The 23,682-nt window shown below is 38.0% G+C and overlaps 1 protein-coding gene and 1 long non-coding RNA gene across 7 annotated transcripts in view; one reads left to right on the forward strand and one right to left on the reverse strand.

Annotated features, from left to right (window-relative positions):
* Positions 1-23,682, forward strand: part of LOC107655522 (uncharacterized) — a 36,196-nt gene that overhangs the window by 8,723 nt on the left and 3,791 nt on the right. The gene's annotated exons all lie outside the window — the stretch shown is intronic.
* On the reverse strand, positions 586-23,208 carry LOC107655518 (interphotoreceptor matrix proteoglycan 2-like). Of its 6 annotated transcripts, XM_016443021.1 has the most exons (22): positions 22,932-23,208; positions 22,635-22,841; positions 19,364-19,530; positions 19,189-19,214; positions 19,014-19,040; positions 18,822-18,862; positions 17,936-18,066; positions 17,601-17,765; positions 17,418-17,476; positions 17,091-17,111; positions 16,572-16,762; positions 16,431-16,489; positions 16,032-16,137; positions 14,743-15,746; positions 12,792-13,011; positions 12,461-12,671; positions 12,064-12,252; positions 11,189-11,390; positions 10,969-11,048; positions 10,797-10,881; positions 994-1,054; positions 587-805 (listed from the first exon to the last, which is right to left on the reverse strand). In XM_016443021.1, the coding sequence occupies exons 1-20, from the start codon at positions 23,008-23,010 to the stop codon at positions 10,821-10,823; spliced, it is 3,246 nt and encodes a 1,081-aa protein (XP_016298507.1). In that variant the 5' UTR covers positions 23,011-23,208; the 3' UTR covers positions 587-805; positions 994-1,054; positions 10,797-10,820. The 6 variants fall into 6 exon arrangements, with proteins under 6 accessions (XP_016298505.1, XP_016298507.1, XP_016298508.1 ...); XM_016443019.1 differs by having other exon boundaries at positions 586-805; positions 12,461-13,011; XM_016443022.1 differs by lacking the exon at positions 22,932-23,208 and adding an exon at positions 21,884-22,033 and having other exon boundaries at positions 12,461-13,011; positions 22,635-22,691.

The following is a 23,682-nucleotide window of genomic DNA, read 5'->3' on the forward strand; positions in this document are numbered from 1 at the left end:
TAGCCTTTTCTGAGATTAAAAATCTCTTTCACAGTGTCCTGGCCAAAATGGGCAGAAATACAATAAGTTTCATCACAAATGAACAAAACAAAAACAAACTAAGAACACTTAAAAACAATTACACATAATTGAATCATCTTCCATTTGCAGAATAACCATTTTAAAATTTCCCAAAGTCTGTAAATTTAGTCAATTTCGATACATTTGTGGAGTTACTAATGTTTATACTATTCTTGTATTATTTACATTAACAGCATAGAGCATAACGCAACTCCATCTATGATAAACAAATGTATTACAACTAAATTAAATAAAAAATAAATGTGATTAAAAAAATAAAACTGTATTTTGATAATTTTGAATGTCACATCATAGGATAACTAAATGGTTTTCAAAAAACGACATAAAATGTATTGGTTTTGTTAATAAATCTAAATAATACAGGACAACAATACATGATTACACAGACACATATGGTATATACTTCACTATTTTTTAAACTATTTTCTCAATAGGTCTCAGTAGTCACAAATACTAAGAAATGTTAATTATTTTGACTAAAAACACATGGTACGATTCATATTAGAAATATGAAACCTTAGAATACAATGGCAATTTGAAACACGTAGGTGCCTTGACAAGAATGTTATGCTAAACAAAGTACTGTTTAGTCATTGAAGATAATTGTTGTTGAGAGAGAACTTTTTTTTTTCTCCTTTCCCAGCGACTCTACAGTGTGGCTGTTCAAAATATAATGTAATACCACATGTTACCCATTTCTCAGACTTAATCTATTTAACCACAGCTAGAGGAGAAAAACATGAAAAAGTGTTTGAAGACTGATTGGAATCCATTCATAAATAAAATGAACATGTTCAAAATGTGCAAAAGCATGTTATTTATAGCATCTATAAGTGTTCCAGGTTTCTGACTAAACATGATTGTTTCCAGTTGATTACCAGAAAATGATTTTATATATTTGTTTGTACTTACGGTCAATTGTCTAGAAGGCCTTTGAACATGTCTCATGATTCTGCTGTCTCCTATTAGCCTCCTGTAATAATAAATTATGGGTCAAAAGTACTTCAAATCATCTTTAAAAAATATACTGTAAGTTGACAAATCATTGTGACCAAACAAATGATTATGAACTGCTGGAGTTTGTTTAAAAACTACTGAGGTCTTTGCAGTCAGTTTGGAAAAGCAATGAGATGTTGATACCAGGGTATAAATTCAAGGTCAGTAGTTTATTTAACAAATGTAATAATTTAATAATTGTCCATTGGAAAAACCCATACTTACAACCCTAATATAAATATTGGTACCATTCAAAAGTTTGGGGTTGGTAAAATTTTGTAATTTGCTCAAAAGCACAGTCAAAACAGTAGTATTTTGAAATATTATTACATTTTAAAATAACTGCTTTGTATTTTAATATATTTTCAAATGTAATTTATTTCTGTTTTGGCAAAGCTGAATTTTCAGCAGCCAGTGTCACATTATACAAACAAGAATTTTCTTTGAGAATTGTCAAAGTGTCTCTATACAGCATTGAAGTTTAGTTTAGTTTTTTTTTTTTTTTCAAACAGCCTTTATCTTGTCTGATTTCATTTATACAGTATTTTGTCAAACAAGAATTTTCCAGTGTTTTAATGGATTTCATAACAGATTTGCATAACAACGTAGGTTTACTTTAAACAGTGCTACTTGAACTACATGACAGCATTTTACTATTTTACATATTTACTGCTGATTCTGTCTGTGGTGACCAGGAGTTGTTTGATTTTTTTTCTTCCCCACTCCTCACTCTTGGAGGTGTTTCAGGATAAATAATTGAAAATTCAGCACAGATGTTTCATTACAAAAATCCCAACTACCTCACAAACAGACACACAAAACCCCAGCCTTCAGCATTAGAACACCATGAATATGAATGATATATTCATGAATTTTACTCTGTAAATATACAGTAAAAGTGGGTCAGGGACTTTTCAGTTGCTAAATCATATGTGTGACCGGTAGGTAGACTGATATGAATGGATCTTTCCTCGTTTTCAGGACTGGCGTGTCTCTGCTGTCGACAGTCACGTGTTTAAGAGTCATGTTTTTGGGATGTCAGGGAAACGGGAATCACCACCACTCTTCTTCTCTCTGTCTGTTTTCTATCTGTTCTCTGTCATTGTTTGTTTGATGTTCTAGTGTCTAAGGCAGATGTACAGCACTGCATCTTTCAGACTCTAATCAAGAGGAAGTTGCATTTGTGATGGAAATTGAATGCACTCATCTGCTCTGGGCAGAAAGGATCCTGATCATGGGCCCCCTGGCAGCAGCACAAAACTCTCTGCTAATGAATCATACTGCTGATGGCAGTTTTTCCTTGGGCACACTGATAAAGCCAATGTGCCAAGAGGTGTCAAAGGGATGGATTAAGATTAGTCATCTATAAATTTCCAAGGTTGGATCTCTGCGCATGCCAAACTGCACTGCCAGTATCTGAGCTCCAGCAGGTCCGGTATGATATTCCCACATGGCATATAGATTTGGCTAGTGATTCCCAACCTGGGGATACTTTGAAGGATTTTGATTTTAAACTTGTCTTTGTAACCAGTCTTAATTTGTCATTCAAATTGGTACACATGATAGTGTATTTGTTGACCAAAACTACAGTATAACGTCAATGAAATCAATCTGTGCAATAAAAGTAGTTAAAAAGTACTTTCTGCCTTACCTATATTTATTTTTACATAACAAAAGCATAGATTTCTTATCTTCCTAATCTCTCAGTGGCTTTAAGTTGAGACAAAGTAGCCGCTATTATTATCATAATCATAAACACACTGGTTTGTTGCGCAAATAGTTTTACCATGCACTGCACTTTATTCTTTTTTCCCCCAAAGCATCTAGTGAATTCTTGCACATTCCCAAATAGCTTACTTCCTTGCTGAAAAATATGGCAGATCCTTAAATTTCTCATTCTGCAGGTTTCAACAATGCGCCAGTAGGTGGCGACAAGTGACTGTCTTTATGAATTAATTACTGAATAATTTACTAATTTGTTCAAAACATTGATTCATGAGTAAACTAGTGCCTCCCTGCATCAGAATATACCTACTTTCATATTATAATGTGTGAAAAACAGTAAGTGAGCGGAGTAGTATTTCTGAATTCATAGTATTCCTAAACAGTAGTTAAAAGTTCCTGGATGACCTATACTTCTGGCGAAATTCTGAAGCACGCATCTGATGGACACTTTACTGTCCCATGAGGCCCCGGGGTAGAGGATTTGATGGCAGTGTAGTGGCACTAACTGAGGCCGTAGATAACATATCTATGTCTGAATTTCATAGGCAACTACACATTCATATATACAGCTTTTTAACAGTAGCGCAAGTTTCAAACCAAATGTGTTACCTACTATAGGCCTACAACATACAATTTCGGACACAGCAACAATCTTCATGAGTGAGTCAATGAATAAAGTAATTACTCAGAGAATATGCATATTAGGATGTTGCTGTATTTATGAGTAAGTCGTTGAATAAATTTACTAAAACGATTCGTTTAAAATCACTGCACTGACTCATTCAGGAACTAGGCCTACACTGTCTGTCTTTATGAATGAGTCTTTAACTTTGGCTTCATTTGCAACTATTTCTTATTATCAGAGCAAAAACAGATAAAGTAACTGGCTATTTTGTGTCTAAATTGGACCTTCCTGTTTATTGAACTGTCAAATGAAAACATGTTTCTCTTTTGTAAGTCGCTTTTGACAAAAGCGCCTGCTAAATGCATAAATGTAAATGAAAACAATAACACATTCGCAATGTGCTGTTGGTCTGAATAAAAATGTTTAAATAATATTCATAATAATGCTAAATTATATCTAGTATTAATCCCTAATAATTCATATAACAATATGAATTATTAGGGACACATGTAGTTTAGTCAATAAATGGAGGCTTACTGACCTACAGTACTAATGGGGCTATGGTGGTACAAAAGACAAAACAGGTTGGAAAAAAAATGATTAAGGCTCTGGCGTGTGTGTTTTGCTCTGCAGCTGTGATTGGTTCAAAGGGAGAGTCGTGTTGAACCAAATGAACTTCACGCACATGTTCCTGCAGAAGAAATTTTGGTCATGAAACAAAACACAAATATAAAAAGACACACATACCGATTAACAAACGGACAAAAACACAAGTAGAAAAAAGATGAAGGTGTGGACAAAATGTGCTTGCATTAAACACTAAAATTATGAGTGCTTGATGTCCTACACAAGGAACGAAATGGTCTATAAAATTTGGTAATTTGACATCAGCGATCAGTGGTGTTAAATATTGTGAGAATTTGTATGTGTTTGTGTTTCTTCAGGGGAAGAAAAAGTGACTAAATGCAGCTGTTGGCAGCATATGTGTGTGGGGGGAACTGATGAATTCTACTCAGGAGGGTGATTCATTATCAACGTTGCCAGAAAAGTCGAAGTACACAGAATCATTAGGACTGTAACACTGACAAATATTGTACAAGTGTGCCCTGCAGCAGGACATTTCTCAAATTTATCACTAGATGCACACCAATAACAGGAAGAATCCTTTTCTGTGTCTGTCTCCAACACTTATCTCAAACATACAGTGTGCAAAACAAGTCTCAGATCTAGCATACTATAGGCTACTTTAACATTCTGTCATGGTTTTAATTTGTTCTGATTATGTTACTGTTATTTTATTAAGCAAATCCATTTAGTAGAATAAGATATAGCCCCTGGCATAATGTTTCTATGTAACAAAAATAACCATGCGGAATGTGAAGAGATATGATGAACAGGTGTTTCACGCCAAAACGAACACTATCATTCTTATCATTCTTGTCCATTAAATTTTGGATATGGATGTAACGATTAACCGCTAGCTGGTCGAAAATCGATTCAAATATGTGACGATTCAAATTGGTTGAGATGCCAAACAAATTGCGATACAATTGGAGTAGGAATTTATATGAATGTATCTCTGAGGGGAACTGACTATCTTTAGAAAAGTTTACGTGGTATTTTCTTTTCATCTCTGCCTCTGAACAATGCATATTAATGTAGTGTTTATAAGCACTGCTCTGCTTTGTTTACAGCGGTAACCCAGGAAACACTGTATCATTGTTGTTCATAAGCTCTACTTGCTGTCAGTGAGTGAATCTGCATCTCATTCAGCTCATCTGCTGTTTCGTTCAGATATGTTTTATGTAGCAGTGGGGAACCATCAGGGCCCTCTAGTCTAGGCCCTCAGAGAGGGCCTAAACCATTGTAAAAACAATATTTACAATTTTTATTTTTTTTTAATTGACAAACTTTTAAATATTATTTTTAATAAAAAGTTATAATTTCCAATTGTATTTAAGCAATTCATAATTTCACAATCATCATTTAAATAAAATAAATACAATTTCTGTGGAAATAAACTCTTCAAGTCTGCCTATTCAGTGAATGGTTAAATAGACTCTGTAAGCAAGGGGGAGAGGGCCAAGGTTCAAAAGTCACGGTTCGCTACTGTTATGTATAGTTTCACAAAACTAAAGTCAGACCATTCTGTTTTTGCTTCAAATTTCGAAATTATACAGTCTAATTTAGATTAAAAACTACTCATGCTGCATGTATGCTGCATCTTTGTTTGGATCATGATTAAAATCCAGTGGTTGCCTCTAATTTTAAATGGAAAGAGCACAGACAAAGCCTTAGTTTGTTCATATTAAGAGATTTATTTTATTTGTGTAACTTGTTTGATTTGGGGTTTGTTCTAAAATGTATTTAGTTTTGTTATATTTCAATTTCACAAAGAAACATGCAGCAATAGCCTAATAAAATGACACGTTTTCATTTACTGTATGTCTTCAAGTCTCATTTTGTTAAAAAAAATCGTGAGAAAATCTAATTGTGAAATCAAAATCGTGAATCGAATCGACTCGTTACATTCCTAATTTTGGATGCTAAACATTATTTTTTAAACTTAAATATCAAACAATAGGCTATAGCGTTTACAAAAATACTCTACGGGTTAAAAAAAAACTAATCGGAATGAATAAAACACAGTAGTGAAAGTCACTTTCGAAACACTGCTTTCTGAAGCTTTGAAAACTTTTCAGAACCTCGGAGTGCGTGTGTATCAAATTCCCCACCTCATTTCAGAAAACGAGGCTATCATACTGATTAGAGCATTGGCTTCAAAACGTTTCGAAATGTAGTTATATAGTTCATGTTGGCCACTTGATATTCAATAAAAACATTAAAGAAACCTTTCGAAATTCGGTTGATCTGGTGAACCCCTGAACGACTGTCTAATGGTTTTGACTTAAAGGCACAATATGTAATTTTTCACCGCTAGAGGGCGCGTATTCAAAACAAACAAAGAACCAAAGGTGTAGTTTGATGACGCCGTGACTGAGTCTGGAATCATGGGAGTTGTCGTCTTCATCCCCACAGCCAAATCAATTCGACGGGACTCGGGCAGAAATCATGTTCACGTAGTAGAATGAAGCAGGGTGAGGCTGAAAGCCGTCGAAGCGAAACGAAGCCGCTGAATGAGTGCGACACATGGCTCGAAAGCAGCGGAGCTTTTATTATGCCACAGTCGACTGCTTCCACTCCTTCCGGTCGTGCGTATGTGGGGAAAAAAGGCAGCGCTGTTTTATCATACTAGATATGTTTGAAAGTTCTGTTATAATGCTACTCTGTGTGGTCGTCAGCGGTCTATTAAAACGCACAACATATTAAAGCGTCTTTGGTGTTTCCATGTTTTGACGTCATTGGCAGGCGACACAATGACACTATGGACACGGTCCATGTCACTAGTTAAAATTGCTTTTAATTTAATTTCTCTGGATTTAAACATTCTTCGAAACATTTGGGATAATGTAAGTACAAAAGTCAGCAAAATATATAACACTGTTCTAGTGGTTTTTGGATATTTTAATAAAAAAATATTACATATTGTGCCTTTAAAGGTCCATAGTGTCATTGTGTCGCCTGCCTATGACGTCATAACCCCTCGATTTCCGGTTTTGTTTTGTAGAAAACATGGAAACACCAAAGACATTTTAATATGCCATGCATTTTATTAGACACGTGACGACCGCACAGAGTAGCATTATAACAGAACGTTCAAATGTATCTAGTATGATAAAACAGCGCTGCTTACTTCCACTGCTTTCTGGAAGGAGCGGAAGCGGTCGACTGTGGCATAATAAAAGCTCCGCTGCTTTCGAGCCGTGTGTTGCGCTCATTCAGTGGCCTCGTTTTGCTTCGACGGCTTTCAGCCTCACCCTGCTTCATACTACGACGTTAATAAATCTTTAATACATTAGCTCATCCATGAACATGATTTCTGCTCGAGTCCCATCAAATTGCTTCGGCTGTGGGGATGAAGACGACAACTCCCATGATTCCACACTCAGTCACAGCGTCATCTAACTATGCCTTTGTTTCTTTGTTTGTTTTGAATACGCGCCCTCCAGTGGCAAAAAATTACATATTCTGCCTTTAACTCATCTCGGTTCAGTTTTCATGAATTTTAATACATGTACGTTTATAGTAGGCTAAAAAAATAAAAATAGTAGTTAATAGTTAGTTCGTAATTGGCCTAGTTTGCCAAGTCCTGCCTAAGAACACAAAACAAGCACTACATGTTATTAAAATAAAACAAATGATACATGCATTTCATATTTAATGGTATTATTTGTAGATTACATTTAATAGATTACACTTTGCGCTGTGTTCCCGTTGTATTTACAGCATCTTGACCAGTGTCGCCAACGTGCGGTGTTCCGAGCGCTGTGAAAAACAATCATTTTTCAAACCAATATTGGTTCAATTGTTTCAGAGTTTCGAAAAGATTCGCTTCTCCGATATCAGTGGTTCTAAATTCTAGTCCTGGGGTACCACTGCTCTGCACATTTTGTACAGGTGCATCTCAATAAATTAGAATGTCGTGGAAAAGTTCATTTTATTTAGCACACCTGATTCAGATCATTAGGAGGAAGATCCATGAACTGAACCGAGGGCGTCAAATAAGAGAGACATACAAAATGTGCAGAGCAGTGGTACCCCAGTACTTGAATTGAGAAGCACTGTCCTATATCGCTACTTACAAGAACTGTAGCAATGTCTACAGAGTGCAAACACTGCCTCATAGTGAATGCAACACCTAAAATAGAGCAGCATGAGGATTTTACACCAGCCATTTGATCATCTAGCCCAGTGGTTCTCAAACCTGTCCTGGAGTACCCCCAGCCCTGCACATTTTGTTTGTCTTCCTCATCTATCACACCTGATTCAACTCATCAGCTCATTAGTGGAGACTGCAAGACCTGAAGTGGGTGTGTCAGATATAGGGAGACATACAAAACGTGCAGTGCTGGGGGTACTTCATGGAGAGGTTCGAGAACCCCTGATCTAGCCTATTGCAGGGGTTCTCAACTCTGGGCCTCGAGTTCTACTTTCCTGCAGAGTTTAGCTCCAGTCCAACCCTATTCAAACACACCTGAACAAGCTTATCAAGGTTTTCAGGATTACTAGAAAGTTACTGGCAGTAGAGTTTGATCGAGGTTGGAGCTAAACTCTTAAGGAAAGTGGACATCGAGGGCCAGAGTTGACAACCCCTAATCTATTGTGTGATGCATTGATCACACTTTGAAATATTAAAAACACAGATACCGCTCCCTAGAGTTTAAAATGTGAAGTGTAACTGCAACAGGTTATTCAGTTACACTTCAAATGTCGACAAAATCATTGGACCATCAGTTCTTTCACTACTGACATTGTAGAGAGAAAAACACCCCTTTCTTTGTGCCTCAGGCACTCAGCCTGGTTCTGATTATAGTCGTTTCTCATGCTCTCTACTTAAAACACTAGCAAACAAATAATGGATAATTGTATCTTTCATGTGTTACATATTATCACATTGGTCTCCATTTGTTTCTCATTATATCAACAAAATGAAGTATGTGACTTTTTGGAGATCTTTTCATTATCACTAAATGACCAATACACCAAACCTGAATAGTTTAATCACTCTCATGTCACTCCAAACCCACATGACATAGTTTTGCACGTATTGAGTCTGTCTCAGACTTTTGGACCTCACTATGTAGTATAACACATGTTAGAGCCATTTCCATTTTCATGCTATAAACTGGAAAACAGTCACATCTCACACTTTCAGCACAGGCTGCAGGTAATGATCTGTAATCTGGGCTGTAATCTCTTTTTTGACTAATTGTAGTGAGCTCTCTATTCTCCTAAATTAGCTCTGATACGTGGAAGACCATCAGCCCAAAGCACATTGTATCGCTCTGCAGGCAAACACACACAGGCACACATGCAATACAAACCATACATACTGTCAATCATTCCTCAAAAATGTAAAAATAGGTGTAAATAAAAGTCTCCAGGATAACAGTTTTATTTAATTCTCACAAAAATTCAAAGGCATCGGTCACACACATAAGACAATTCTGCCAAATAATTTACTCTCTTAAGTAATGATGCAAGTAAATGATGACAGTATTAGTTTTACTGTAGGTGAACTATCCCTTTAACTCAGGGGTCTCCAAACTCGTTCCTGGAGGGCCGTTGTCCTGCAGAGTTTAGCTCCAACTTGCCTCAACACACCTGCCTGGAAGTTTCTAGTATACCTAGTAAGACCTTGATTAACTAGTTCAGGTGTGTTTGATCAGGGTTGGAGCTAAACTCTGCAGCACACCGGCCCTCCAGAACCGAGTTTGGAGACCCCTGCTTTAACTGATACAATTTTAAATACAGCAAATAATGTAAAAATACATACAAATGTCCATTATTGGAAGGAGGTGATGGTGCACTCACTTAAAAAATAAATAGGAGGAAATGCAACACTCAAAATGGCAACTGTAGGAATGGAAGTCCCTACTTTCAGTTAAAGAGCCAATCACCTTTTTGATAGAGGTATTGTTTTTTCCCCCCTGTGATTTGAGCATATAAAGCAGATCTATGATACCACTGCTGTCAGATTTTCCTACTTATTTGAATTGTCTTGGAGGTTTTGGTCAATCGTCAAGTATATAGGAGCTGTACTTGTATAACTGTTACCTACATAGCAAATAGCTGCATGGATGCTTCCAAGATGGCCACAAGTGAACTTGCCTTAAAAATAATTAAAATTAGCAGCCTGATTTGACTTAATACACAACAGCTTGGAATCTCTGACAAGCAGTGAAACTATAAAAGGTAATGTACTAAAAGGGTAATACAAGATTAATGGTCTGTGATTCAAGTAACTTTCAGGATTAATGCATCAAGGATCTTTTTCTTTTAACACCAAAGATTCATTGTATGACAGATGGGCCACAGCTATAAGATTAGAAGGCACTAACAAAACATTTCAATGAATGACAAGGATATTGTCTGTGGCAGAAAATTGTCTTTAACAATAGAGGGGAAAAAAAAAAAAATCATAAAATTTGTTGAATCTTATTTTAAGAAGTATCCATAGGTAGCCATTTTAATTTGTGATGGCAAAATCTCAGAGAGGCTGAAGAGAAATTGCTCTGGAATCACTAAGATGCCATTTCCCAAAAGACAATGCAAGTTTCTAGAAGAGGAGCACATGACACAAATCAATACAAACACTGTATTTAAAATAATTAAAAAAATACAAATAAAAAAATAAAAGTCTGAAAAGTTCTAAAGATCCACTGATGTTTACACTAGATGCAACACTGGAGACACAAAACATATTGTTACACTATAACATGTTGTTCTCATAACACTGTTTACTAACCTTCATTGTTTTGCACTCAGCAGACTATTGGACATTGGACAGGTATTGACTACTGGAGGAACTTTCTCTTTGATTATCCATCTCTCTGATAAAATAAACACAAAATGACATGAGGGGTGAAAATAAGCAAAGCCATAGGTTATTAATAAGGCATGTTAAAAAAAAAACTCACATTTGATGCTGCTTCAAAAAATCTGCAAACTGACGATCTCTTGTGTAGAGTTCAAGAATGCGGATGCGATCTTGAATATCCTATGGAATGGAAAGGAAGAGAAACTCCCAGAAACATGTATTACACACTTGCTTACATATTTCACAAAAAATTTCACTTGCTTATCTAAGGTGCTTTATACAAAGTAATTTGTTGAAAACATGCATTCACAGACCCGTACCTCCTTGGTGAGTTCACTGTTCTCATAAATATGCCGTATCTCTTCGCTGCTGAACTCTGTGAATGCCTCGGCACTGGCACTGCTGTGGACTAGGGGCCCGGGGTACCGCTGGTAGTAATGGCTGTAACCTGTAGTTAAATCGCTCTCAAACATGGGGTTATACTTAGTGGCCCTGTCTAGAAATGGTCCGCTGTCTTCTCTCCTGCATACAAACATGTATACACACACAAAAGAGGTCGCAACAGCCATTATTACATCCATAAGGTTAAGAAGTCATGACTTAAAGAGGGTCAAGGGATCAAAGATCCGCCATGTTGACGAATTAATGCAAATCTCAATGCTGCACATGCAGTAATTAAAGAGATTTAAGTAAGAAAACTTACTCGTTCATAAGTGACAGTTCTTACAAATATTTGTTCTAACAATTATTTACATGCCAAAGCTACTCAGGCAAAATATTTATATATAATATACTGTAATAATTCAATAGTTTGTTGTTTGTTGGGTAATTTAAACCTTAGTTTTATTTTTAAAAACTTGTTTTTCATTTAACAATTTGCATGTTCTCATTCATCACTGTTGATTTATTGGTTTAATTTTTCTTTTATTGAAATATCATGCTTTCATTCAAATTTTTATAGGTTTTAGTTGTATAGCACTTTTCCAGAAGCTCAAGTCTGCTTTACTCAAGGTCAAACTCGAATCAAGTGTTTGTGTCAGGTGATCGACTCTGAAGGCTCGGACTTCTGAGGTAAAGTTTTCATGAACTGGAGTTCCCTTACATAAGACAAAGTCCGTATTAGAAAGAATATTATAATGCACAGTAAAAGCATGCGAGTTGGGATGAAGCAGTGATTTACCAGATTGACTCTTACCGTACTGGGTCCTCCGTTTCATCCTTGTCATACTGGTCTCTCAGAGTTCTTGCTAGGAAGAAGATTACTCCTGACGCCACCAGAAGGAACCCGGCAACAGATGCTATGGCAATGCCAACTACGAGTGGCTCAGAAACATACTCTTCACAATGTTCTCCTCTGTACCACCAGTTTTCCCCAACAGGGCATCTATAGAGCAGACAAACATACAAACAAACAAACTTAAAAACCTTAAGACAATGCCAGTCTTGCAGCTACATAGTTTAAGATGAATGAGAATGCTGTTCTCCAGGTAGTACAGACCTAACTGTACAGTGTATGATCTGCAATTAATTTTTTTAAATGTACACATTTGCATTTAAAATTTCTTGAGTGTCATATAATCAAATATACAAACCTGCAGATGGCTCCTTGGCCTGGAATGACATCGCATTTCCCATCATTCAAGCAGAAGTCATGTTGAAGGTCACAGATGCTCTGGCAGGGTAGTCCGTCCATGCTGAAGTAACCAGCATTACACACACATTCAGCTTCACCTGACCATTGGTTCACTGTACATTCAGCAAACTCATTGCATGCCTGAAACTTGCACGGGTCTGCCTGTTCCCCTAAAACAAACATACCCACATAGATTAGCCACAGCTTTAAGGTGGCATGTGATGAGGTACATAATACATAATATACATGCTTTAGGACCAAAGTGACAAAAGTGACTGATCTTGTCTTACCTGATTCGACATCCAATGAATATTTGTCAATGGCGAGGTTCATGGTCTGGTAAGCTGTGTTGCAGAAGTCCTCTAGAATGAGGTAAACAGCAGTAATGACTCCACGAGGAACAGGCTTCCCAAACTTCATACGGCTGTTCACCACAATGCTTCCATTCCTGAAGTTCAAGATCTCCAGGTTCTCAAAGTGACTGAGGTTTGACTGCAAATATGGCACCAGCTGAGGGACATACAATCCCAATAATGAGTTCATAAACTCGCAAACATAAATGGTATATAATAGAACTCTTCAATTCCAGTCCTGAAGGGTCAGTGCCCTGCAGACTATAGCAACAATCCCAATCTAACCTACCTGTCTATAGCTTGCAAGCAATTCTGGACACCTTGATAATCTTGTTTAGGTGTGTTTGGGCCAACAGGACTGGAGTTGAAGAGCCCTGGTATATAAAAGTGGTTCCCAAACTTGGATCTGGAATACCATATAATAATTAATAAACATTTTTGATGTCACTCTTATATGACACACCCATTTCAGGTCTTGGAGTCTCTACTAATTAGCTGATGCATGATTTGAGGGTGAGTTTGATTATGGAATCATACAAAATGTGCAGAGTTGGGAATACTCCATGACCAGTGTTGGGAACCACTGGCATATAATATAAATTATTGTAGGGGTGCTCAGGGTTCTCAACTCCGACCCCAAGGTCCACTTTCCAGTTTGATTAAGGCTGGAGCTAAACTCTGCTGGAAAGTGGACCTTTAAGGCCAGAGTTGAGAACCCCTGAATTAGTGAATTATTCAATCTGGATCATGGATGTCCATTTCTGCTTTTGGAGGGTCACCTTCCAGCAGAGTTTAGCTCCAACACATCTGCCTGTAAGTTTCTAGTAATATTGAAGACCTTGATTAGCTAGTTCGGGTGTGTTTAGCTGTGGCTTGTGCTAAACTATGGTGGAAGGTGGCCCTCCAGGAGTAGGACACTTCTGATTGATGAGTGGAGGTTTGACAGGAAATGTGGTTGAAGAGGAATAACAGCAGAGGTCTTCAACTCTGCTCCTGGGGTAGGGCTGTCCCGGTGAGAGAATTTCCCTTGCAGTAATTTTGAGTGGCTCAATAGCGCGATATGCGGTATTATCGCCATACATATATATACAGTGGGTACGGAAAGTATTCAGACCGTTCTAGATGGGCTGTCAGTCAGTGCAGTTACAGTGTTTCGCCACAAGGTGGTGGAAAGGGACTGTCATTCAACTACACGTTCAAAAATGCTGATTCATTCATTCAAAGAGACGTAATGAAACACGCTGTTGAAATCATTTTAACTTTGAGCGCCACTTTAGAAGGCTCAGCTGACCAGCTATGCGTTGATGCTAAGACAGAGATTTCGCTTTCCTTGGACATGACAACCTATTTTCACAAATATATATGACTCGGCCTGGAGGCCAGACGCAAGTAATCGCACGCGCTCAGTCGATCTCTCTCTGATTCACTGTCTGTTTAGGCTTGTTAATGCAAATCTACGGAGCCTCTACAAATCAGCATGGTACACATTATGTTATCATTACTAACTTGTTTAATATTCAGTCCACATGCATGAAGTGTAAAACGAGAAGGGCATAACCTTACGAAAAAAGAAAACACGCAAAACAAAAATCGCGGTTGCTGCGGTTCTTGCATTCCTCTGCGGTATGCTCGTCAATAGCGCGGTTTTGCGATATTGCGGTTATCGTGACAGCCCTATCCTGGGGACCCACCGCCCATAATCAAACACACCTGAACCAGCTTAATTAAGCTTTTCAGGATCACTTAAAAATACATAGGCAGGTGTGCTGAAGCAGGTTGGAAATAAACTCTGCAGGACAGTGGGTCCCCAGGAGCAGGGTCGAAGACCTCTGGGATAGGGAAAAGGAAAAACAATAGGAGCAAACATACTTTAGAGGAGGTACACTGCCAATTCAAGGAACCGCTGCTCCAAGGCTTTGTACTCTGCAGAGCTCTTATTGAACAGATCCTCAGAGAATATCATGTTAGTTACACGAAGACTGAAAAACACTATCAAAGACCGCCCAGGGTTAGTTGGCAAGGCAATGCTGGAAACCTCACCGCCCTGGATGACACCAGGGACGCCACTACCCTCTTCCTCTTTGTAATGGATCACATCTAGAAATGTAGTCATGACTTCTGAATTTAAGGTATGCACCAACTCAACCTCCGCTGGGGTCATCAAGGGGTTGAGGGAGAAGGGTGGTTCTTTCTCAGGTGAAAGAGGTGTTGGGTAGACTGGGCTTGCTGGTTCAATGGTGACCAATAGGATCTCATCCTCTGTTAGAACTTCCTCTGAAAACTGTATAGCTGAAACATCTGTTAGTACAAAATCATTCTGCTGTGCCATTGTGGTACTGTCAACAGATTCTTCCCATTCCTCTTCTGATTCCTCCTTTGTGATCAAAGCAACTTCAGTTTCCCCATCCTTCTGCGTTTCTGTTAAAACAGTTTCCTCCTTGTTGTCTTCAGGTAGTATGAGGTCTCCCTCAGGTTTTAGGGTAGATTCTGCCTCAGCCACTTTGACTGGTGGCATTGTGGGCACATTGCTACCAACCTGTAGGTTTCCATCTTCTCCAGCTTTAACAGTAATCAGTTCAGGAGTTTCCTCAGGCAAGATCTGGTCCTCTTCAACCACTGTTGTAACTGTGTAGAATTCATAGTCCTCTATCTGTGGTGTGTCTACATCAATTAAAACCTCTTCCTCACCCTCTGTCTCTCTAACTGGCTCTTGAGCCCTAGTAAGAACAGTTACCCAATCGTCTTCTGCACCAGATCCAGAAGCGGGATCAAAGTCATCCATTGTCAAGTCAATGTCTTGCTTGGCATCAATAAAGGGACCTACAGCTTCACCTTCCACAGCAAGAGTCTGGTTGGGAGGAAACTGTGACACCAAGTCCTTGTCTTGAAGGTCTGAAAGTAGGAATAAATAAGCATCTTGACTTGAGTCTTTCACCACCATGTTGGTGTAAATGAGTAGTGTCCAATCCTGCTTTCTTTTAGGGCCACTGTCCAGCAGAATTTAGAAAAAATCCAGTGTGTTGGAAGGCTGGAACAAAATTCTGCAGGATGCTGGCCCTTCAGGAGCAGGATTGTACAACCCTGCTCTAAATCATTGTATATGTGAATATTGGTTCTTATCCTCTAAAAAAACTACCACTAGGATGGTCTATAAGGGGTGGTGTGCCGTCATCATACCTTCCTCTTCTGATATTGTAGAATCCAAAAGGTCACCAACAGTAAAGACCTCCTTCACCACCTCTCCAGACACCTCAGATGGTTTTTCTACTGCTAAAATATCATCCTAGAAAATATACAAAATAAAACAGCTGATTCCCAGACTTTGTTGAAGTTATTGGTAGTGCTTGCTAGGGTAGTCATCAATATTACTGCTCCTGCTATTCCATTCTAGAGTTAGGTTTTAGTTGTAATCTTTAATCCAAAGTATTAAATTTGGTACGTAACTCGTCCGCATTATTTGTTCTATGTGTCAAGAATAATATCTCAAATTGTGCACCTTGTTGAGTATATGTAAATATCTTGTTGGTAAACTGTAGTTGGTGACTTCACTGCCACCTTGACAGAAATTTGATTCACCTTGCGGTCAGGGTCTAGAGATTCATCTGCAGGATGGGTTTCCTCTGGAGAGGTTTCCACTGACGAGAACATTACACCATTACAGACTGCTGAGATGTACTGCAGAGGACTAATAGCTACAAGCAGATGATAGAGCAGTACCATGCAGAGACTCAGTGATGTCCGGGTGGAGGTCAGTAATGGTGTACTGAACAGTGGGCCCCTCTGAGTAACTAAAGGTGCCCTCTACCATGTTGGATTGAAGATTAATGAAGTCCAGTGTCTCACTGCTGATCTCTTCACTGCTGGTCTGGAGGGACACAACATATTCCACCAATACTGCCTTCTCACCACTGCAGAAAGAAAACAACAACTGCACTTACAATGAATCTTTAGGGGTTCGGATTGGAAATAACTTTGCACAGATAAAGTTAGCAAGTGACTTGATAACAATAGTCTTAGATTATCAGTTGTAATGTTTAAGTCTTGTGGCTATATTTTCAAACACTGTATTTTAAGGTGTTTATATCAGAATAATGTCTTGCCCCATAGATTTCCATTGTAATTGCATGACTATAAACATAATTATTGCTTTCTCAGTCTTGCGCAAAGAAAGACTGCAACAAATACATTCTATCACTCACAAACCTGCATTCATGCACACAATCAAGTCTAATTTACCTTGAGGGATCCATCTGTGGCCTACAGGAAAGATAAAGTTCAAATTTGTAGCACAACTACCACTATTTAAATTCTTGTACATTTTATAGAGTGCACGTATTGTGTTGTCATTTAAAATCTAGAACAATTCTTTGTTTAAAAAAAAAAACATTTTGCTCGAACTGTATGCTTGATCTGTCATTTTTAAAATGCTACTTATTTTCCTTTAATGTAAATCAAATGCAACGATATTCATACAATTTTTAAGTGTAAATTAAGTGTCTGAATACTCTTTGGAGCCACTGTTTAGCAACTATACCTAACAAAATTAAACATGCACTAACACACCTGATGTTCAATACTGATACACTCTTGAATTCTGTCAGTTCCTCCAAAGCAGCTGAAATCTGTAAGAAATTACAAACATAGGCAACACAAAACCAAAACAATATAGTAACTTAAAAGGTTGGAACAGAACAAACGTTATATATAACATTAGTGTAAAAATTATAGTGTGTGTGTGCGTTGTACCTTCTCTGTGATCTTCTGAGTGAGTCGGCCAAGTTTACTGCTGGTGGAGTTGAACAGCTCTTCACTCCATGGTTCTCCAGTCAATAACATAGCCAACTCCACCCTCTGCTTAACCAGAGAACCTGAAGGCGAAGTAGCTGCTTCCTGCTCAATCTCATTAGTGATCTACCATAGACAATACACACACACAATTTGTTTAGCAGGTGTTCAGTATTCATAATTCGGTTATATGTATATTTTTTTGTATGTATTATGACTCATGAGTGCATCAGATTTGAACCAGACTTTATTTTATATCAGTATGAACCGTATACTTCAGCCTGTCAAACACCTACCTCAGTATCCATCTCCATTATCATGACAGCAGATGGTGCTTCTGCAGTAACTTCTTTCACGCTCTCTGAGATAACTTCATCTGGAACCGCCATGGTCACCACCACAGTGGTCTCTGCTGGAAGCTCATCACCTACCAAGTTTTGAAGATGATTATTTGTCTCTTGGAGTGCAGGCAAATGTTATAAGATCTATTTAGGTTTATTTCTTGCCATTTCTGATTACAACATTTGAATGTGAATTGCACATGTTTGCATCAAAATAACACTGTAGAACCTCACAGAAAAGTAATAAGCATTAATGGTTTCAGACCACAATCTTAGTCTAGTTATCATCAGTAGTATTTTTTCCAGAAATATTCTAGTTTGGATTCAATGGTTTCAAATGAAATGCAAACCAAGCCCTACAAGCCAAGTATCTTATCCTTTTTATTAAAAACGTTTAAATTTCTAATTTGCCACCATAAATGTGCATCGGCAACTTTTTACAGCAGCTAGTTGCCAAACAAATTTTACAAATTCATATTTTAATATTAATTAGTTTAATATTTAATAATACAACATTAATTAATACAATATTAATGGTTGTGTAAATTAATGCTCAATGCAAAAAAAAAAAAAAAAAAAAACCTGAATGGTTTTAATATATAATCTTTTTTTATTTTATTTTGGAAGCTTCATTACAAAAAAAAAATAATAATAATAAAGAAATCCTTGTGCACACTTGGCAATTAAGCTTTTCCTGATTCTGATTCTGAAAATCAAAATATCAAATATGACGCATTCATGTTCTTCACAGTTTTCATGAGATTAGGCCAAGAGGATTTTGTAAGGGTTATATACATTTTATGTAAGAAACTGTCAATAACAACAATCATAATAGACAGACCTGGTGGCACACGGTCTTGCTCTTGGGAAGACTCCTCAGGACTGTATTTATAAAAAAATTAAAAAAAATAGGCCAGCCAGAAATGATGCAAAGACCTTCAAAAGTAAGAGTTAACTATTCAACCACACACAAGTTTTCTAATGCACAGTCCATTTAATGAAAAAATAAAGAACAGGTATAAAGGGTATATACCTGCATCCTGAGTATGTAGGTGTCTTACTGAGAAGAAAGAGGAAAACAAAAGGTGAGGAGAAAAACAGACTCAGTAAGACAGAACTCATCTATTACAATACATGGCTGGGGAGAAGGGGGTATTTGTAAAAGGATGGGTTGAAGATGAAAACAGGTTTTTAAAATATTATTGCACCTTTTCGGTCTCGTCTGCGCAAGTCTCTGCAATGGACCATAAAGATTCAAAAGACAGAAGTCAGACAATCTGACATGCACATGAACCAGTCACCCATAATACTCGATCCATACCAAAAGTATCAGCTAACATAATTAGTACAATGTTAATGATACCGGTCTTATGCTATACATACTCCATGGATAAGTGCTAAGTGTTCTTCTGATTGGCTAAAGGCAGCGCCAATCTCCTGTATGGAGACTCTTTCTGTCTGGCACTGGCTCATCCAGCTCTTGTATTCTTCTTGATTGGGGAGGCGATCCAAGAAGATTTTGAAAGCCTCCCACACGATTTCCTGACACACTTATGTAAAAACAACAACAACATTGTATTAGTGCAACAAAACACAATCATAACAGTAAGTAATACAATCAGACTGCTCTTTTTTTGCGTAACAGAACATTTGTTCTTGTCTGAATAAATGAACGTGTCTTTCATCTGAAAAGTTAAAGTTCAGCTACCAGTGTTACAGTTGAAACCAGACCAGAAGAGGTTTAAATCTGAGTCAAGAACAGACTAAGACCCTTCTCTGGTCTCTGCCTTGACTCGTACTCAACACTCTTAAATTTAGCAGTAACTCTGACTCAACCCTATTCTGGTCTCTGTCTTGACAGGACAGGATTTCACAGGACAATCTGATACATCACAGTTGTTTGGACAAATGAGTGCATTTTCTTGACAGACACAGCAATTATCTGTCCAGATGACATTGTTTTCCAATCCCAAACTCTACTTTTACAATTAGTGTCTCAATGGTGCACTTAGACAAGATTGCTCACACCCTCGATCTCAGTCATGGGTATAAAAGCTTTGACATTATTGGCCCCATTCCAATGTGTTAGCTGACTTTTAACCCCACCATACTGCCTTTTAATTTGTTAAAGGGGTCATATGATGCGATTTACATTTTTCCTTTCTCTTTGAAGTGTTGCAAGCTCTTGATGCATAAAGAAGATCTGTAAAGCTGCAAAGACTAAAGTCTCAAATTCAAAGAGATATTCTTTATAAAAGTTAAGAGTCAGCCATGCCTACCTAAAACGGCTCGTTCTAACACGCCACCACATGTCTACGACACGATGTGGGAAGATTTGCCGCCCAAATGTTCACGCAAAGAAAGAAGGCGTAACTTTTATTCTCACTGTAGTATTGTTGCCGCCGCCACCATGCCGTGGAGACGCTGTGTTTCATTGTGAAAGCGAAACTACTTTGTTTGGCCTTTCAAAAGAGGACGATATTGCGTCGTCATGCCTGGAGCTGATCCGTGCTGGATGCTGAGGAAATACAACAACTTTGCGCTGTGGATCGCCAGATCAGCTTTCACCGTGGACGAAGCGGAGTCCAGCCCGGGGTCGTCACATGTGGTTGCTGCAAGCCCTCCGGACGCTCCTTCGTCGAATCCGCCGGCCGCATCGTTCTCTAGCCCTCCGGCCATTCCTCACTCTAGCCCCCGGCCTCTGCTCACTCTAGGCCGCCGTGTGTGACGCTGTGTTTCATGGTGAAAGCGAAACCACTTTGTTTGGCCTTCCAAAAATTGACACGACTAGAAATCAGTGGTTAAGTTGTATTTACAACACTGTTCCAGAACACTTCAACCCAAATATTCAGATGTGTGCAGCACATTTTATGGAGGACTGTTTCCTGATCCTGGGAGAGTAGACTACAATGCCGGCTGTTCTGACTCACAGACTGTAAGTACGTTTTTTATATTTAAAGGATTTGCCACTGATGATTCTAACGCGAGTTTTGAGCAGTGTAGAGTAGCGCTTGTTATTTGTCATTTCTCCGATCACAAATGCAGACATGGTTTTATGTTTACGCGGCGCGATGCAACGCAACGCGTAAAAAGACAGTGTAAGTCATTATAATCCATAATTATGTGCCCACTGGATGCAACAAATGCCTCGTTTATAATGGGTTTTCATGTTTTTGAATCATCGCTCTGGCCTGACAGGGCATCATCACAGTATGGTAGGGGCGTAACATTTCCGTCACACGCTTGAGGTATTCGGCCAATCATAACGCACTGGATAGCTGCCCAATCACAGCACACCTCGCTTTTCAGACCGATGAGCTTTGTAAAAATCTACGCGTTTCAGAAAGGCAGGGCATAGAGGAGAAACAATAATGTACAGTATGTGGAAAATAATGTGTTTTTTGAACCTTAAACAAGGTTCAATGAACAAATTTCATTACACCAAATACACAAAATAATGTTCTTTTTAGCAACATCATATGACCCCTTTAAGGGAGAAATCACACATGAACTGTGAAAGATTGTCTTGAGGTCTTTTAACACTAACCTGAGACCTCTGAGTGGATCTGACTGCCAAACGCTAATGAGATCTCACTGTTACATACTCAGCTGTCAGCTGTATAGAACAGCTTGCACTAGTTGATTAATATATAATATATAATAATGGAAACCTTTGTGGATTCTTGATGTTGAGGTCTTAACAAAAATGTGGTTTTGATTCTTGTTACTTGGGTCAAAGTTTGGTCTGGGTTTTGGGTTATGGTCTATAATGTAGTCTTTTTACAATGTGCTAATGGTGATGATTATTTTAACAAGAAGAGAATCTGCAAGAACTTAATTCGCCATGGTTTTTAATCTATCTAGCAATATATACGGTATAACTTTCAGCCACCTTGCTCTTACCTATTATTAAAATCCTAAAATTCTTCTTCACCCATCTCCTTGTTGAGGCACTAGTTATTTCTTGGCCAGTTTACAGCAGTGAGCACTTTGAGTACTTGGCTTTGAGTACTTGGGTCATTCCCGTTATGCAGTATCTTTTGAGTTCTGTAACTGTTAAAAATGAACATGCTTTGTTGTAACAAGGAAGAATGACTATAAAAGGGTATATCAGACTCTCAGAAATATGATCTGGTTGAGCTCAGGAATTTAAACTTTATTAATTATAGCTTGAGACAAAAATAGCATGAGACAAATCAACAATTCCAGAGCTAATAATGGTTCATGTTTATGCTGTTGTTTTCCAACTAAAATGATATAATTCCTTGTAGAATGATGCCATTAAGTGTCTATATTCTGTTAGTAAAGGGGCTATTTCCAAAAAGACTAACAGTAAGAGGATGTAAAAATTTATTCAAACCAGAGTAGTGAAAATATTTAAAATTCACCTGTGTCCACTTAATTGTGATTTGTTATCTTAATATCTTTGTCATCTTTGACATATATCTTTAAGAAACACTAAAGTTTGTGATTTTTAGAATGTTCCAAAAGGGAAGCAGCAGATACAAAAGCTACTTTGAGTTCATTGACACTGAATTCGATATAAATATATTAAATTAATGCATGTGCAACTAATAATTTACTTTGCTGTTACTATTACTATTAATACTTTTTATTACTAAAAATATAAATAGCAATAGTAATAGTGTCTCACCTCTGAGCTGGTAGTATTTGAGGTAGTTAGTGACGGCTTGCTGCTGCACTGTTTCTTGACTGCAGTGGTGTACTCTACTGGACAGAAATACATTACGCTTATGCCTCGGCAAGAGTCCATGGTCTCCAGGCTTTTCCACACACATTTGAAACAATCTTTGTGAGCACTTATCTGGATTTTCAAGCATGGGAATCCAGTCAACTTCCCCTGAAAAAGAAATATACAAATTACTTGGTGATAGCCCTTCATCCATCACACTCCCACCTAATACATATTTACATACACAAATATACATACCTGCAGAAATATCCAGCTGGCCTATTGCAAAAATACAGCCTAAACAACACAGGATGCCGGTCCATATGAGCTTCCACATAGTGACTTCCTGTGGCTTGAAAATTAAGCTGTTGTAAAATAGTCGTTGCTTCACTTCGGACGATGTGACCAAACCTTCCTACACCTGTGCATACCTGTTACACAGTATCCACTGATAGTTACAATAGTATATTGTTGTAATAAAGTGCTATCCAGATTGCCAAAGATAAGCGCAGGTGTATAACTGTGGCAATCCTCTGGCAGGTAGGCAGGTGGAAGGGATTTTCCTTTTTTTTTTTTCCTTCTAATCTTGTTTAGTAATCCTGTAGAGCAGCTAATTAAGAAGTAACTGGAAGAACTGGAGTTAACCAAGTGTGCTAACCAAAAACACACGGGCAGGGAATGAGGAGTAAAGGAGGAAATGAGGAAAAGGTGATTTGCCAGATTTCCATAAACCAAAATAATCTGTACCCAATATAAAGTTCTCAGTGGAGGCATACTAATTTAACGCTTATGTAATCACTTCTCACCCAAACACCTGACCACCTGTCAGGTTACAAGGTAATAAACAAGTAAACTACATGACCAGAACTATGCAACTACTTAAAGCTGCAATGAAATGGAGGTAGTGACAGATCTTTTCTTCCATATTGTGACATACATCCAAATAAAACCGGTTATCAAAAAAACAACAACAACAACATAGGACGGGGACTTCAATCTGTTATTGATT

The sequence above is a fragment of the Sinocyclocheilus anshuiensis genome, unplaced genomic scaffold (assembly GCF_001515605.1).
Source record: "Sinocyclocheilus anshuiensis isolate Anshui unplaced genomic scaffold, SAMN03320099.WGS_v1.1 scaffold1148, whole genome shotgun sequence".
Taxonomy (NCBI): Eukaryota; Metazoa; Chordata; class Actinopteri; order Cypriniformes; family Cyprinidae; genus Sinocyclocheilus; species Sinocyclocheilus anshuiensis.